Here is a 19,138-nt window from a genome sequence, read left to right as displayed (position 1 = left end):
CGGGAGCACAGTTTACCTACTGTGTAACTATTTTGTGTCTCTCTATTCTCGCGGATAATATTTTTCAAGTAAAGAATTCAATGAAAACGGGTTTTGCGAAAAAAACCCAAATCTAGAAGTTCTACTACAACTCAACAGTAAACTATTACAAGGACATCAGTTATTGATCAGACATTTGAATTCATTCACCTAATAGAGTATCGCATCAAAAATATGCAAAACTGTAGTCACAGAGTCACTTGCCACCGTTCCATTCATGATATTCCGGAAGACGCTCAGTCAGCATCTTCCTACTATTGACTAACACAACTCTTTTCAAGACCATTCTGTGGCCTTTCCGGTGACTGACCCGGCATAAAAGATATTCCCATAACCTGCACAGCCAGACAAAAGCACCCGTGTTGCGGCGTGACATCGGCATTCGGCAATGAACAGATTGAAACTGTGTACAAGAGTAGCACCTTTTCTTCGCCCACGTGCTTACTCAACCACGTTCTGCGTGCGTAAAAAGCTCATACAAAGAACTAGACCAAAGTCAAAGAGTGCGACAACGGTCAACGAAACTTTATTCCATTCATACACTGCATCTCCGGTCGGTAGAGAATCTGCGGTTTGTTTCTGTGGGTTCAGAAACGATTCTTCTTTCATCGCATAATAAGTATTAACACCTCACACTATGTGGATTGTAGTTGTATAAAACAAGCTTCGGAACAGCACCAGACTCAGTCTGGCGTAGACTTTACTTGAAGAGGGTCATTTGTAACAACTAGAGATTGAGTTGATTGTAATCGAACTGTGACGAAAATATCCAAACAATGCGTGCTTGCGTAAGTGCTACTAATTTGCCAACAGTTTTGTTTTCCAAAACCCTAAAAGTAAATTGAGTGTTGTTTTGAATTAAGACATTAGAAGATAATTGTTGTGAAAATTGTTAGTGTACGAAGAAGATATACATTGGATTCAGCTGATATTGATGGTTTATTGGTGCTATTTTAATACTGAATGCAGTGCGTGGTCGACAAAATTTTGATGTTTCAAGTATTTAGTGAAAAATATTACCTCGAAACTCAATCAAAAACGTACTACCATAAAAAGGCCCTAGAAAGCAAAGGAAGGCCCGTGTAAGCAAGTACAAAGTGCATTATTGAGTGTTTTATGAAATTACATTCAATCATTGTATTTTTTTAATCTTTATTACCGTGCATTTTGGTAACAAAGCACAGTTCTTTACTTTACCAGTGCACTGAGTCGTCAACAAACACAAGTAACCAATAAGCACTACAATTCGCAAAATCGCCATATAAGGTCAATATATGACTTTTCAAAAAGTTATAAGCATTAAAGTAGCACTGTATGGCCGATTTGGCGTATTGTAGTGCTTATTTGTTACTTAGGAATGTTCAACTAGCAGTGAACAACAAGCGAGATTTTTCAAAAGTTGTATAAAATACAATAATACTAATACGAAAGTGTTAAGAAGTTCTTTAGTGGGTGAAGTAAATTTAACAAATCTGAATTGAAGCAAATATATGAATGTAATGTACATCTATAAGGTGCGTTTGAGCTTATATTATCACTACTGGAACAGTGGCATTAACTGAAGCAATACTTATTTCAGATATGGATCATATTATGCATTTGTTTTTTGATATTAGCGTGCCTAGTTAGTCTAGTCCCTGATGAATATATAGAATTGCCATTCCAAAATTATCGAATGATTCTCGGTTCGGACTACAAAGATAAAAGGAAAAGATTCACAATTCGCTAGTTTACACCATTTGATTTTTCATGAAAAATCGCAATGAAATTACAATAGGTAGAAATTATTGTAACAACACGATGAAATGTATCATCACCACAACATCTGTAGTTGCAAACACAGGCAGATATTGATGTATCTGAAAAGGCCAAACATTTTTATTATTATTGTCTTTATTAAAGAGACTTGCAGTCAGTACTGGAAATTCTCATTTTCAATTAAAGATGTCACGCGATGTTTAGGGGAAGGTGGGGAAACTTGATCCCCGTGGAGACTCGATCACTCCCTGTTTTATCGAAAACTAAAGTAGTTTTGTTCTAACGTGTTTTTTAGTATAGATCCTCTAGATAGATTCCATCAATTTTTTAGGATATTTGGATTTGAAGTTGTTACCTCAATATGCTGCCCATGATTTCATCTTCTTATTCTTCTTATTGGCATTACATCCCACACTGGGACAGAGCCGCCTCGCAGCTTAGTTTTCATTAAGCACTTCCACAGTTATTAACACGTACGTCCCCAACCCCCATTTTACGACAAAACTCAAAATTCAAAACCACGCTGCTCAGCCAATTTCTAACGGATTTTCAAGCAATCTTCTGGAATCGAACACAAAATTCCTATAGTTTTAGGAACCGAGGTCAATTTTTTTGCTATGGCCATGGTTCCGGAGATATTCCGGGGAGTACTGGGGTTACCTCCCTCCCGGAAAAAATGGTCACTGGCAGATCGACTTCGAAATCCATCGTGCGACATGTCAAACTTCATGATTATGCAAAACAAGTACACTGGAGTACATTTCAACGACTTTCGATCGAATTGGCCACCTTCCGGGTGCTTCAGGGCCTGGTTCCCTTGGGGAAGTGGCCAATATCCGTCAATCTTGGAACCCATTTTGCGACATATCAAACTTCATGATTTTGCAAAACAAGTACACTGGAGTACATTTCGGCGACATTCGATCGAACTGGCCACCCTCCGGGTGCTTCCAAGGCCTGGTTCCCTAGGGGAAGTGGCCAATATCCGTTCAATCTTGAAACCCATCTTGCGGTATGTCAAACTTCATGATTTTGCAAATCAAGTATACTGAAGTCCATTTCGGTGATTTTCGATACAATTGGCCACCTTCCGGGTACTTCCAGGTAGACCTGTGCGCTGATTGATATTTTACCGGCGGTGGCGTGATAGATCATTTTCAGGCAGCGGCGGCGGCGTCACGCCGTTAGTGATCAGCGGTGGAGTGGATCGGCGTAAACCAGTTCAAGCGCCAAAATTTCTTCAGAAATTCATCAAGGAATTCTTCCAGAAGTTCCTCCACTAGTTTTTTTTTAAAAAAGATCGTCAAGAAATTCTTTTGAACATTCCTCCGTAAGTGCCTCAGAAACTCCTCTTGGATTTCGTCTGGAAGTTCCTTTAGGAATTCCTCCGGAAGCTCTTCTAGAATTCATCTGGAAGTTCCTCCAGGAGTTCTTCCGGAGGTTCCTCCGAGAATTCCTCCGGTAGTTTCTCCAGGAATTCCTTCGGAAGTTTCTCCACTTCCGGAGGAATTCCTGGAGGAACTTCCGGAGGAATTCTCGGAGGAATTCCTGGAAGAACTTCCGGAGGAATTCCTGGAGGAACTTCCGGAGGAATTCCTGGAGGAACTTCCGGAGGAGTTCCTGGAGGAACTTCCGGAGGAATTCCTGGAGGAACTTCCGGAGGAATTCCTGAGGAACTTCCGGAGGAATTCCTGGAGGAACTTCCGGAGGAATTCCTGGAGGAACTTCGGAGGAATTCCTGGAGGAACTTCCGGATGAATTCCTGGAGGAACTTCCGGAGGAATTCCTGGAGGAACTTCCGGAGGAATTCCTGGAGGAACTTCCGGAGGAATTCCTGGAGGAACTTCCGGAGGAATTCCTGGAGGAACTTCCGGAGGAATTCCTGGAGGAACTTCCGGAGGAATCCTGGAGGAACTTCCGGAGGAATCCTGGAGGAACTTCCGGAGGAATTCCTGGAGTAACTTTCGGAGGAATTCCTGGAGAAACTTCCGGAGGAATTCCTGGAGGAACTTCCGGAGGAATTCCTGGAGGAATTTCCAGAGGAATTCCTGGAGGAACTTCCGGAGGAATTCCTGGAGGAACTTCCGGAGGAATTCCTGGAGGAACTTCCGGAGGAATTCCTGGAGGAACTTCCGGAGGAATTCCTGGAGGAACTTCCGGAGGAATTCCTGGAGGAACTTCCGGAGGAATTCCTGGAGGAACTTCCGGAGGAATTCCTGGAGGAACTTACGGAGGAATTCCTGGAGGAACTTACAGAGGAATTCCTGGAGGAATTCTTGGAAAAGCTTCCTAAAGGAACTTCCAGACGAAATCCGGGAGGAGTATCTGGAAGAATTTCCCAGAGGCACTTATGGAGAAATATCTGGAGGAATGTCCAAAGGAATTTCTTGACGATCTTTTGAAAAAAACTCGTAGAGGAACTTCTGGAAGAATTCCTGGAGATACTTCTGAAGAAATTTTGGCGCTTGAAACTGGTTCACGCCGAACCACGCCGCCGCCACTGGCTGCAAATGATCTATCAGGCCAACTCCGGTAAAATATCAATCAGCGGATGGAAGTACCCGGAAGGTGGCCAATCCGATCGAAAACTACCGAAATGGATTCCAGTTTACTTGTTTTGCAAAATCATGAAGTTTGACATGTCGCAAGATGGGTTCCAAGCTTGGACAAATATTGGCCACTTCCCCAAGAGAACCAGGCCCTGGAACTACCCAAAGAGTGGCCAATTCAATCGAAAATCGCCGAAATGTACTCCAGTGTACTTGTTTTGCAAAATCATGAAGTTTGACATGTCGCAAGATGGATTCCAAGATTGAACGAAAATTGGCCACTTCCCCAAGGGAACCAGGCCCTGGAAGCACCCGGAGGGTAGCTAATTCGATCGAAAATCGCCGAAATGTACTCCAGTGTACTTGTTTTGCAAAATCATGAAGTTTGACATGTCGCAGAATGGATTCCAAGATTGAACGAAAATTGGCCACTTCCTCAAGGGAACCAGGCCCTGGAAGTACCCGGAGGGTGGCCAATTCGATCGAAAATCGCCGAAATTTACTTCATTGTACTTGTTTTGCAAAATCATGAAGTATGACATGTCGCAAGATCAGTTCCAAGATTGAACGGATATTGGCCACATCCGCAAGGGAACCAGGCCCTGGAAGTACCCGGAGGGTGGCCAATTCGATCGAAAATCGCCGAAATGTACTCCAGTGTGCTTGTTTTGCAAAATCATGAAGTTTGATATGCCGCAAGATGGGTTTCAAGATTGAACGGATATTGGCCACTTCCTCAAGGGAATCAGGCCCTGGAAGTACCCGGAGGGTGGCCAATTCGATCGAAAATCGCCGAAATTTACTCCAGTGTACTTGTTTTGCAAAATCATGAAGTTTGACATGTCGCAAGATCAGCTCCAAGATTGAACGGATATTGGCCACTTCCCCAAGGGAACCAGGCCCTGGAAGCACCCGGAGGGTGGCCAATTCGATCGAAAGTCGCCGAAGTGTACTCCAGTGTACTTGTTTTGCAAAATCATGAAGTTTGACATGTCGCAAGATGGATTCCAAGATTGAACGAAAATTGGCCACTTCCCCAAGGGAACCAGGCCCTGGAAGCACCCGGAGGGTAGCTAATTCGATCGAAAATCTCCGAAATGTACTCCAGTGTACTTGTTTTGCAAAATCACGAAGTTTGACATGTCGCAAGATGGGTTCCAAGATTGGACGAATATTGCCCACTTCCCCAAGGGAACCAGGCCCTGGAAGTACCCGGAGGGTGGCCAATTCGATCGAAAATCGCCGAAATTTACTCCATTGTACTTGTTTTGCAAAATCATGAAGTTTGACATGTCGCACGATGGATTTCGAAGCCGATCTGCCAGTGACCATTTTTTCCGGGAGGGAGGTAACCCCAGTACTCCCCGGAATATCTCCGGAACCATGGCCATTGCACAAAAATTGACCTCGGTTCCTAAAACTATAGGAATTTTGTGATCGATTCCAGAAGATTGCTTGAAAATCCGTTAGAAATTGGCTGAGCTGCATGGTTTTGAATTTTGAGTTTTGTCGTAAAATGGGGGTTGGGGACGTACGTGTTAACTGCGAGGTTTCTAAGCCAGGTTACCATTTTTGCATTCGTATATCATGAGGCTAGCACGATGGATACTTTTAAGCCCAGGGAAGTCGAGACAATTTCCAATCCGAAAATTGCCTAGACCGGCACCGGGAATCGAAACCAGCTACCCTCAGCATGCTCTTGCTTTGTAGCCGCGCGTCTTACCGCACGGCTAAGGAGGGCCCTTAGGCATTATCAATCACTTTTCTGTCATTTTAGATCTAGAACTCTTTTTTTAATTAGCGGAAAATTTCTCTCTGTTAGTCTTTCGCTTCTCTTACATAAATAATGGATGGAACGGAAAGAAAAATTTAAATTTTTGATACATGATATTTGGAAGGTTTTGACTAAAGAAGCTAACATATTGCTCATTTTGCCCCACATTCTATTATATTCTAAGTTTTGCCCAGAAGGCCAAGGTTTTCCGAAAAACATAACAAATAAGGTGCATTAGGGTAAAACGCAGTCTTGCAGCTACGTGCAGTGAACTTAACCACCTTTGCATTATTCCCCAGAAAGTTTTACGAATTCAGCGCAAACCGCCCACACCGAACCGAGATATTGAATTTATTCGCGTTATGGACAATTTTTTTCTTCATTGTGGCGTTGTATGTCTTTCGCAATTTCATTCACCACCTGATATGTAGCTATGAAGCCTCGGTGATACATAGTTTATTTCGATTTTGGTCGGGCGTCCAGTTTGGATCTCTGTGCGTTAATGGCTGAATTAAGAACAATTCAAGGCTCTTATTAAAATGTGAAGAATGACTCTAATAAATATAGTTGAAATCTGAGAGATCGGTTTTATAAGGAATTCCCATTGTTTTCGACTCTGAATAAGAAACATAGAAATATTTTTAAAAATCTTAAAATAGGTTATTTATTCAAAAATTCAAAAGTTTTCCCATTGGCGTAAATAAGGGGGGGCTAGGGGTGGGGGTCTTAGCCCTCCCTAGAAAAAAATTAGCCCCCCTAGGATTTGATAAGTTAGTTAGCAGTGATATCAGTTTACAACATACAGCATAATGAATTACCGAAAAAGTTTGAAGACTAAAGAGTTAACTCTCATATTCACTCTATCATACTTAATGAAATGAGTGGAAGAAAAATAAGCTTGTTTCTGAATTCTGAGAAAGATTCCCATCAGCAACCTATCAGCAATACCCTTGGGAATCTGTGAAAAATACCCTTTAAAATCCATAGAGGATTTGCTTTAGAATCTCTCGTTGATTTGCTCCGGAATATCTCCAGATTCGTTTTAAGATTGGTTTAGGAATTCCTTGACAAATCAGAATCCTTCGGCGATTTGCTTCGTAATCCTTTGAAGATTTAATTCGGAGTCTCTCGACGTTTTGCAAATGAGCTGCGTTGGGATCTCTAGACGATAAGGAATCCGGCTGACGATTAGCTTCGGAATCCCGCGAAGGATTGCTTCAGAATCATTCGACGTTTCGTTTCGGAATACATCGACGGTTTGCTTCAGAATTTCTCATAGATTTTGTTCAGAGTCCCTTAACGAAATTTTTTTGGAACTATTCGACGATTTGCTTCGAAATCCTTTGATGATATGCATCGGAATCCTTCAACGATTTGCTTCAACATCCTTGGAGGATTCTTTTCGAAATAACTGAAGGATTAATTTGGAGTCGCTCGACGATTTGCTTCGAAGTCCTTCGACGGATTGCTTCGGAATCCTTTGACGATATGCGTCTTCATCCCTGGAACATTGCTCATGAAATACCTGGAACCATCATATTGGAATTCCTGGAGGGTTTTCGACGAAATCCCTGGAATATTCCCCTTCAAATTACTGAAATATTCCCGCCAAATTCCTGGAGGGTGAAGGTACATTCTCGTCGGAATCCTTGAAATTTTTCCGTTGGAATTCCTGAAACATTCCTTCCGAAATCTCTGGTGGATTCCCTTCATGATCCCTGGAGGCTCTCATCGGTATTCTCGTCGAAATATCTAGAGATTCCCGTTGGAGTCCCTGTAACATTCCAGTGAGGATCACTAAAGGATTCTCATCAGAATTCTTGGAAGATTCTGGCGGAATCCATGGAAAGTTGCACTATTTTTTTTTTCATTTGAGATAGATAGAATATTTATGAAGTATGCAAATATATCCACTGCCTGACGCTAGTCGAGCGCAATTGAACATAGACTGTGAGTTGTTGCTCACACTTGAGAAATGAGAATAATATGAATGAGTGTGATGGATCCGCAATTGCCTAAGGTGGTTGGCATTTGTCACATTACCGCTGATAACTTGATGAGATGTTAAAATGTTCGAGAATTTTCAAAAAGAGGGTCAATTTCGAGAAAAAATATAAAGGGGCTATAGCCCCCCCTGGGCATCGGAGGTAGTTACGCCAATGAGTTTCATATTTATCAAATTGAGCTAGATAAAGACTTTTTTCTATTTGTTTCATTCATGTAGATAATAATTGTGGTACTTGCAACCGTAATCTCGATGGCCTCCGCATTAGGATATGGCCTGCTAGGCGGTGCGGGAGGCGGATATGGTGGATATGGCGGATACGGAGGATACGGGGGATATGGAGGTGGAGGTAAGTAATAAAAGATCGTTGGAGTATGCGCTCTCAATATTTACACTTCCTTCGGAGATAGTGCATAAAAATGAAACACATTAATAACGCTCCCCTACATGAATAGAATTCGCAAACTGAAGTTTCCAGCTCATTTTTCCTTTTTCCTACTGTTACGTCCTCACTAATCAAAACGTAATAATTATACCTGAATTTTTTTAGAGTACTCAAAGCCGAAACACTATAACAATTGTTCTAATAGAGTTCGATACTTATTAGCAGTGTTGTCCAACACTCTGTGCAAAAAAATCTGCTCTTTGATTTTACTCCTAGTAGGGTAAAGGATGGATTTTGGACCATTTTGGATTTTTTACGGGGGCTCATATTTTGGACCATCAAGAGGAATTTTCACTCAGTGGTCCAAAATATGAGCCGTCGAACTGGTGGTCCAAAATACTTCCCTTACCCTATTTACAATCGATTAAGCTCCTGGAGCGCTGGAGTGTATTTTCAGCGCACGCGCTTCTGTGGCTCTAGCGTGCATTTTTTTGACAGTTTGGCATGACATTTAAAAAATTCAAATATCCTTCTATTAGTTGCACTTACTTAGCTAAGATTATAAAATCGTTTGGATGGAATAAAATCAAAGAGCAGATTTTTTTTGCACAGTGTAGGGGAAGAGGCCCCAAAACGCCCCCCCGATGCAAAACGCCTTTTGTGGTTTCCCTCATATTTCCCGTCATTAAGATGCCCGTAACAAAACTAGATCTAAAATTATGTAGGATAGGCGAAGAAAGTTTCAAAATAGTGCATGGGAAGGTCGGAAAACCCGAAAATTTTCACATTTTGAAGAAACATCTAACATTTTGGCGAGGCAAAACGCCCTAGTGGCAATAACCTACAAAGTACTTGCGTCTCCATGGGCTATCCATACTAGAATGCTGTTTCGCCGACGCTTGGTACTTTGTTCCCTAGGAGCTGCCAGCTAAAAGGCGTTTTGCCTCATGAGTTTTCCGGCAATAGAATATCACCACTTTTTTGAAATGTGAATATTATCAATATGATTGAGATTTTTGACAATTTTTGAATGGCATCAACTAGCTATCTTGTTCAACTGATGCATAATGTAAAAACACCCATGAATAGCATCACAAATAAGACAATAGAGCAGTGTTTGCTTAGCTAGGGCATATTGCCCCCCCTTCCCCTACTGCTTATTAGAGTGCAAATAAGTGTAAAATTAACCATCGAATTTCGACAGCTGCTGAACCCAACACGCAAAAAAAAAGCGTTCATAAATTCGTGAACTAACGAGTTCACGGCGTATTTTTTCGGGAACAACAGTCACGTGAAGCGAAAAAAAAATCTAAAAAAATCAAATTTTGTTGATATGCAATTTTTGAAACTCAAAATGACCATTTTCTTTGGCATCATTATGAGGCTCTCTAGGGCCATAAGTGTTGTAAAAAACGGAAATATAATTTAATGATCACACAATAATTGTGTAGTGAAATATGTTTGTCTTCTCGTAGACTTAGGGTACGTAAAAGGTATAGGAACACCCCACAGCCAAAGTTCAGAAACAAGGATCGGAGATCTATATGGAGATATACACCAATCGACTTAGCTAATAGAGGTAATAAACCATAGAGGAAGAATGTCGCTGTAGTCACTGGCGAAACATCTTTCGCTGGCGAAGATGGCGCTAAATGCCAACGAATAAAAAAGTACGTTTTGACAGTTGTGTACTCAACATGTTTGAGAACGAGAACAAAAAGAACGCAGCGACAATTTTTTTCCGTGATTTATTTATTTATTACCTCGATTACCTCTATTACTTAGCTCGACGAAGTGATCAAATCTAAACTATGGATAGAAGAATCTATAGATGAGTGAAAGCATGGTTGGGTTTGTTTTTTGACCGTGTACCAGGCGCAAATGACATCGCACCCCTTAAGCCACCCATGCAATACAGCTGAACGGAAAGATTTGACAGTTGGCCCATATACTTTCTATCAAATTTGCCGTTTCCGTCGCCGTTCCGCTAGTATTGCGTTTGGGGCTTTAATATTTTCATTGAAATCGTGACGTCATGCTCGTTTGAAGACACTTATGACAGATCGTTTGAAGACAGAGGATTTATCTTCGCTCACTATCTATAAAAATAGCTTTATACATAGAAAAAGCACTGGAAATAAGAAATCCTTTTTCAAATGTTAGTCTATAAATATCTCTTCGTTTTTGTATGTCTAATTTCAAAACGATTGATCACTGAATTGATAATGGACTATTTGAATGAAATCGATGGTTTGGTGTGAATGTTAATGATAACCATGAACATATGCAATAATTCAAACCTACTGTATAGCAAATAACAGATAAAAATAACAAAAGACATCTGATAGCTTTTACACAACAATCCGGCAAATTTGCATAATTATTCAAAATTAAATTAACAAATTAATAGAAAAAACGAAATCTCCAACCAGGATATGGCTATAATCTCTGTAAGTAATAAAAGCATATATTATGCGATTATGCGAATCACTTACAAATCCCTCGCATGCTCTACTCGGAGACCAAACAATATGAGTATTGCATATTTAGAAATGTTTATATTTGTAGATCTAATAATCAATAATAATTCAATAATCGAATGTTTTGTTGCAAAATTTCTGTTTTCGTTTTAGGGTATGGTGGCTATAATGGCGGATATGGCGGATACGGTGGGTATGGCGGATATGGAAACTATGGTGGATATGGAGGTAAGGAAAGATAATAGTTAATAGATTTGCAAGTTTTTAGTGCACTGGAGGGAAAAAAATATGATAATTTAGTTTGATTTTAAAATGCTCGTAATCTGAATAGGCTATATCATTAATTAAAAAAAAACAATGCCGATGGTCCCACCAGCACTAGATAGAAAGCTTGAAAAAAACAATTTTAGCGTATTTGGCTTTGAAGGCCGTGGAAAATCATGATAAAAATCTTGATTTGAATTATTATCTAAGCTACGAGCTAAATCTTCTTCTCCGTTTTTTTGCCTTTCTTATAGCATAGCATAGTTACGGTGTACTTCGTAGATTGGACAATAGTGATACTCATGTTTTTCTTTTGAAATCTCTGTCCAAATTGCTATCAGAAATCAAGGTGGGTGTGGCCCTTGATTTCAACCTAGGACAAAAATCACAAAAGCACGAGGATTACTACTCCTGGCCATGGCAATCTTGCAATCTTTACCGTAACTTGGGAGGGGAAGGAAATGTTGATGTAGTACTTACATAATGTGATGCCCCGACTCAGCATAACACCCTCATAAGTACCACGGAGTTGGATATTGGGGAAAATATTCGTTGGGTCAATATTTAGAAGGGAAGGAAGAAGAAAGAAGGAATATGTTAGAAGAAAAAAGACGAAGAAAGCAGTAAGAAGAATCAGAAAATTAAGAAAGAAGGAAAGAGGAAGAAAGATGAAGGAAGAAGCAAGAAAGTAGAAGGAACAATGACAAAAAAGGAATAAAAAGAAAGAGTAAGGAAGAAAGAAGTAGGAAGAATGAGTACGGAATAAGAAGTATGGAAGAAAAAAGAACGCAGAAGGATGAAAAAGATGGAAGAAGAAAGAAAGTAACAAATAGTAAGAAAATAAGGAAGAAAGAAGTAGGAAAAAGGAAGTAGAAAGAAGGAAGAAAGAATGAGGAGAGAAAGAAAGATCAAAGAAGGAAAGGAAAAAAATAATAAGGAAGAAAAAGAAAGAAAAAATGAGGACGGAAGAGAGAAGAAGTAAGAGGAAAGAGATAAAAAGAAAGTTCCCGATTCTTACTTCGCAATTCTCATCTTCCGCTTCTCGGTTCTAACTTCTTATTTCTCATTTCTCAGTTGTTAGTTCTCAGCTCTCAATTATCAGTTCTTACTGATCAGTTCCCATTTCCCAGTTCTCACTCCTAACTTCCCATTTCTCACTTTTCATTTTTCTTTTTTCGCTTATCACTTTTTCGCTCACTTTTCATTTCTAGCTCCTAACTCCAGAATCCACATCTCACTTATCACTTCTCGATTCTCGCCTTTCTCTACTCACTTTCACTTCTCATTTCACATTTCTCACTACTCATTACTCATTTCTCACTCTTCACTACTTGTAATCTGAGGTAGTTTTTAACTATTCGGCCAAACGACTTGTTCAGCCAAAGGAGTACGGCCAAATGGCCTGACATGGCCTGAACATCGCCCAGAATAGATATTAGAGTGATTCAAATTTTGACTTTGTTGCCCCAGATGCTTAAAGATTGCATTTCCCATTTTAATAATCCAAAATTTGTAGCAATGTTATTTGAATGTGCACACGTCATTTAAAGTTTGTATGGAAATTGTTGTGAAAACTGACCCTTGTGTGAAACACCGTTCCGTCACCGTTGGCCCATGAACTATTTAAATATAATCAACAAATCTGAACGAAGCTGAAAGGCAATTGTTGTTGCGAAGCGATTTTCAGGGGCCCTCCTTAGCCGTGCGGTAAGATGCGCGGCTACAAAGCAAGACCATGCTGAGGGTGGCTGGGTTCGATTCCCGGTGCCGGTCTAAGCAATTTTCGGATTGGAAATTGTCTCGACTTCCCTGGGCATAAAAGTATCATCGTGTTAGCCTCATGATATACGAATGCAAAAATGGTAACTTGGCTTAGAAACCTCGCAGTTAATAACTGTGGAAGTGCTTAATGAACACTAAGTTGCGAGGCGGTTCTGTCCCAGTGTGGGGATGTAATGCCAATAAGAAGAAGAAGAAGAAGCGATTTTTCGTTTGAAAGCAAAGTAATATACAGAAAACAAAAATGCTCATTATTGATATTGATGTTATTCTTTTACGTGTTAAATTGAATTTCCCACGATTCAGTATTTCCCTGTTTCCTAGTAAAATTTCCTATGTTGCCGATGTACTCCAATATGTTTAGAGCTAAAGGGAAGCGTTGGGAAACGGTACATCCAAATTAGCTTAAAATCAAGGAAAATTATTAAAATGGCAAATGCAATCATTTGAGCATCCGGGGCAAAAAAGTCAAAATTTGAATCACTCTAATGGATATCTTTCAAGTCGGATCTAGCACCATTTGGAGTGTACAGGACCCATAAGTGTAAAGTGACCAGATAAGTTTTGTGGGACAAAAAAATTGTAGGTGCTTGTTTGAATGAAATCGATATCTACAGTATCGCAACTAGTTTAATCAGTGTGTTCTTGACTGTATGGTTTACCAACTTTTAAAGACAACTATTTTTTTCAAGAAAAGTCAAATTTTCATCTATTTAGTGACCGTTTCTAGCCCTTATGATTGCCTTATTATGGCTGCGGACTATTGTACTGATTTGTTTAACCTTTAGTATTTTTTATGTAAAAATCGCGATTGAAATTGATAAAATCGTATAAAAATAAGATTCGTAGGTATGAGAATTTTGCATGGATAGTTCAGAACGCGCATTCTCATCTGCTTAATCTACAAACGTTTGCCGGGTCAACTATGGGTAATCTTGATAAGAAAATAACAACCGCAAGCATTGCCCTGGAAGTTTAAGGATCGGTTAGAAGCTTTTTTAAAATATATTAGTATAAAGTTATAAATTTAGAAAAATGAATCTACTTAATCTAATTACTTTACAAAAACTTCTTTTTCCAGGTTACAGCCCATATGGCGGCTATGGTTATGGTAAGTTTAATAATTGATATCAAAGTGGAATGTAATAAGATGAAATCATAGCTTTAATAGGTTTGGTATTATTGTACATAAATTTGGTTAAGGAGATTATTTGTATAGCAAACTTTGGTTAGGCTTCATCTATCAAATTGTGCATATCCTAAAAGGTGCTTTCAATATATATAGACTACAATTATAGACAACATATGATGCCCGATGAAGGAGAATCCATATAATTGTAACATGAAATGATTTATTGCTAGAATGTTCCAATAGCATGTGGGTTTTTTATGCCGTCGAAGGATATTTTAGTAATCAGTTGAGGCTTCCTAGCTACTGTGACAATGTTGTTAAAATAAATGTGTTTGTTAAGTTTAATTCAGAATATAAATTTTAATTCATGATATATTAAGAACTTGAATTCTCTAATAATCCTAATTTTCTAATAATGACAACAATGTAAATCTTTGAATCCTGCGCGCAGAGAAATCTTCTTCTTCTATCTAATATACATAAAAATGAATTTCTGTCTATCTGACCCATATAGACTCGGAAACTACTGAACCGATCAGCGGGAAAATTTCAATGCAAGGGTTTTTGGGGCCGGGGAAGGGTCTTAAGATTGTTTGAGACCCCTCCCTGCTATAGAAGGGGGGAGGGGGTTCCCTTACAATTGAAACACTAATTTCTTCATAACTTAACTAATCAAGCGAATTAAGCCTAATTCGGCATGTGAAAAAAAAAAGTTTGGTGTTTGATCAGCCAAATGAAATCGACTTGCAGAGCAAACTTTAAAACTTAAAATGTGAATATAAAATAAATGTTTGTGCTAACTAAACATTTTGGGCGAGATGAAGTTCGACTGGTCAGCTAGTATATAACATATACGAATTAATTCTGTAATATTAGCAGAAATGTTATTTTCAATGAGTTAACTCATGTATTGTCAGATAAATCCATTAAGTAGGATTACCCATTTCAAACATAACTACACTTAAACGTAGTACGAAGCGTAAGGCAGCAAGCACCAGTACTTTGGCTGCTAGGCCGAAGTAAACTAGATGTTGGTCACGCGAATAGGAGCGACACTAGCAATCTTATACCTTTAAATCAACTGTACAAACACGTAGTCTTATAGTAAGGACAGACCTGTGTTATTCATACCATGCTACAAGGTGACAAAAAAATAATTACAAGTCTATCTTTGATGAAGAAAATAATTAGTGTGATACCCATTTCATGATTATTGTACCATGGTACGAATACCACCAGTCAGTATGTCATTATTATTAGAAAAACTGCCAAGAATTTATTATTAATTGTTCTATTTCCATTTTTTTGCAGGATATCCAGGCAAATATGGAGGCGGATACTACAATGGATACGGTGGATATGGAGGGTACGGATATAGGCCGTATTAAAGGATTTCCCAGTTTTATCTTTAAAAGTGACAATGTGATATGTTTTTTGTTAATAAATCATGTTATTCATACTAATAACAATGTGTGTTACCACAGTCAGTCGCCTCTCCACATCTCGATATTGAAAGGATCATTGAGATAAGAGATCGAGGAATCCAAGGAAAATTGAATTGGGTACTTACTTGATACTTGATGGGCTACAGCTCTTCGATGAACCTACGCCGAATGGAGTATCCTTCTCCACTGGACTCGATCCTGGGCCAATCGCTTCCAGTCGCCCTGGACATTGAGCGCCCTCAGGTCCTCTTCAACTGCAAAAAGCCATCGTGTACGCGGCCTTCCACGAAGCCTGCGGCCTCTTCCGGGTTCTCTACTAAATATTATCTTCGCTTGACGTTCTTCCGGCATACGAACAACGTGACCAGCCCACCGTAGTCTGCCGTGTTGTATAAGTTCAATAATATCCAGCCCTTTATACACCTGGTACAATTCATGATTTATGCGACGCCGCCAGATACCGTTCTCCTGTTTACCGCCGAGTATTGTCCGCAGCACCTTACGCTCAAACACTCCGAGAGCTCTCCGATCAGCCTCCTTTAACGTCCATGTCTCGTGGCCGTATAAAGCCACCGGAAGAATCAGAGTAGTATACAGCGCGAGTTTTGTTTTCGTTTGCAGACTACGGGACTTAAGCTGGTTACGAAGTCCGTAATAAGCCCTATTTGCAGCTGCAATACGCCTTTTCACCTCGCGGGTAACATCATTATCGCACGTCACTAATGTTCCAAGATACACAAATTCTTCTACCACTTCAAATTTTTCACCATCAAGCACTATTTCGCTACCACCACCACTAATGAACCCACGTTGATTGCCAGCGACCATGTACTTCGTTTTGCTGGTATTAATCGTGAGTCCAATCCTCGCTGTCTCCCTCTTAAAAGGCGCAAAAGCCTCTTCCACGGCACGGCGATCAATTCCGATAATATCAATATCGTCCGCAAATCCCAGGAGCATATGCGATTCCATCCAAGGTAACAAATGACGTCGATATTTCATCCGCAACCCTTACACTTGATTTCGATCCGTCCAACGTTATACGAATCAGCCGTATCAGTTTCGCCGGAAAACCATGTTCAAGCATAATTTGCCATAATTCATTCCGTTTCACTGAATCGTACGCCGCCTTGAAATCAATAAACAGATGATGTGTCTGCAAGTTGTACTCCCGGAATTTATCAAGGATTTGTCTCAGGGTAAACATTTGATCCGTCGTTGATCGGCCCTCACGAAAACCTGCTTGGTATTCGCCGACGAAGGACTCTTCAAGCGGTCTCAATCTGTTGAACAGGACACGGGACATAATTTTGTACGCCGAATTAAGGAGGGTTATTCCTCGGTAATTGGCGCACTCCAGTCTGTGCCCTTTCTTAAAGAGAGGGCAAATGAGGCCGTCCAACCAGCTAGCAGGCATTTCCTCGTCTTCCCATATTTTCGACATAATATGGTGCAGAACTTCATAAAGCTGCTCACTGCCATGTTTGAGAAGTTCAGCCGGGAGCTGGTCCTTCCCCGCAGCCTTATTGTTTTTCAGCTGTTTGACAGCTTTTTTAACCTCATCTAGTGTAGGTGACTCCACAGCTTGTCCATCGTCGTTAATATTTATTCTGTTCACCGATGCACCGTCACTTCCTCCATTCAACAAAGTCTCGAAGTGTTGCTTCCACCTGGCAGCCACTTCAGTTTTATCTGTCAGCAAATTCCCTTGTTGGTCGTTGCACATGACGGGAGATGGCGCTGTCTTTCTCCGCACGCCATTGACAGACTCATAAAACCTCCGCATATCGTTCTGCTCCATTTTTTCCTGCGCCTCACTAATAACTTGTTCTTCGTACTCTTTTTTCTTCCTGCGGTGGGTTCGTTTTTCGGCTGCTCTTGCTTCCTTGTACCGATCTCTATTCAATCGGGTACCTGACACCAACATCCGGCTTCTGGCAACGTTCTTCTCGTCTGTCACTCTCTGACACTCCACATCGAACCAACCAGTCCTGGGTCGCCTCTGTGCAGTGCCTACCACTTCTCGTGCTGTTGTGCTCACCGCTCCATTTGTTGACTCCCATAGATCGTTGATGTTGTCGCTAACGTTCGTTGCACTTATCTGTTCGCCGAGCTTCTGGCGGTACTCAGCCGATACTCCTTCCGCCGACAATCGCTGACTGACAACGAGGTAGTGATCAGAGTCAATGTTCGGACCTCTGAATGTCCGCACATCGATAACATCCGAGAAATGGCGCCCATCCACCAGAACATGGTCTATCTGGTTGCAAGTTTCACCATTTGGGTGTCTCCAGGTGTGCTTTCGGATGTTCTTTCGTGCAAAGTAGGTGCTACTGATGGCCATCCCTCTGGCAGCAGCAAAATTTACTAGCCGTAGGCCGTTGTCATTGGTAGCGGAGTGAAGGCTCTCCCTACCGATTATGGGACGGAAAAGTCCTCTCTACCGACCTGAGCGTTAGCGTCTCCGATAACAATTTTCACGTCATGCTTTGGGCACTCTCCATAGGCTTTATCAAGACATTCATAAAACGTGTCCTTCACGTCGTCGGATTTATCGTTTGTCGGTGCGTAAACGTTGATTAGGCTGTAATTGAAGAATTTGCCCTGTATCCTCAACACACAGATTCGTTCGCTAATGGGTTTCCACCGCATCACTCGCTTCATCTGCTTGCCCATCACTACGAAACCAACTCCATGCTCTGCTTTTTCACCGCCGCTGTGATAGATGTTATACTTGAATGCAGTATTGGTCGTGGGGTCCACGGCTCGGAATTCACGTTCTCCGGATCTAGGCCATCGGACTTCTTGAATAGCAGCCACGTTCACTCCAACCTTCTGCAGTTCACGAGCCAAAAGGCTCACTCGTCCAGGTTCATTTAGGGTCCTGACATTCCAGGTACCGAGTTTCCAATCATAGTCCTTATTTCGTTGCCGGGTCGGTTGCCAAAAATAACGTTCTCTTTTTCTTCTATCTCCATTTTTCGTGGTATTTAAGAGGCTTCAGTAAGCTACCTTACCGGGGTCGCGTTACCTACATCGCGATGATGGGACTGCCACCTTAGGTATAGCTGACGCGATACAGCATTTCGTTAATCAGCCGCTGGGTACCAGGCAGACGCTGTTTGAGCCTCACCTCCTGGTGAACAGACGCTCGAGGCGTACCTTCTCACTCTAGCTGATGTCAGAAGGACAACAGTGCCCAGGCTGCACTACCAGCTAAGTACACAACCCTTAGCTGGCGGTCTTTTGTCATCGGACGACCTGTGGAAGCGTGAGATAGGGACTTGTGGGGACCAGAGCTCTGTTGGGCGCTCCTTCCTTGATGTCAACCCACCATTTTGCAGCCCAAATTGAATTGGGTACCAGATCGAAAAAAAAGCTCGTTGCTATGAAAAACGACAACAGAACAAATATCGTCTCTTGTTTTTGATGTGTTTTTTTATTGTCCAACGATTGTCTAGTAGCCTAGAAATTTGAATATATCGACATAGGGAGAGAGAATCCTGAAGAAAATATGACCAGAAGACA

The 19,138-nt window shown here is 40.9% G+C and overlaps 1 protein-coding gene across 1 annotated transcript; it reads left to right on the top strand.

Annotated features, from left to right (window-relative positions):
• Positions 1 to 598: 598 nt before the first annotated feature.
• Positions 599 to 15,634, top strand: LOC134204066 (neuropeptide-like protein 31). The gene is made up of 5 exons (XM_062678895.1): positions 599 to 827; positions 8,345 to 8,474; positions 11,144 to 11,218; positions 14,115 to 14,144; positions 15,477 to 15,634. The coding sequence occupies exons 1-5, from the start codon at positions 816 to 818 to the stop codon at positions 15,551 to 15,553; spliced, it is 324 nt and encodes a 107-aa protein (XP_062534879.1). The 5' UTR covers positions 599 to 815; the 3' UTR covers positions 15,554 to 15,634.
• Positions 15,635 to 19,138: the final 3,504 nt, after the last annotated feature.

This window comes from Armigeres subalbatus, unplaced genomic scaffold, assembly GCF_024139115.2.
Source record: "Armigeres subalbatus isolate Guangzhou_Male unplaced genomic scaffold, GZ_Asu_2 Contig377, whole genome shotgun sequence".
NCBI classification, from domain to species: Eukaryota; Metazoa; Arthropoda; class Insecta; order Diptera; family Culicidae; genus Armigeres; species Armigeres subalbatus.
Note: the sequence above shows the minus strand (reverse complement) of the source record. Positions and strands in the feature narration are given on the sequence as shown.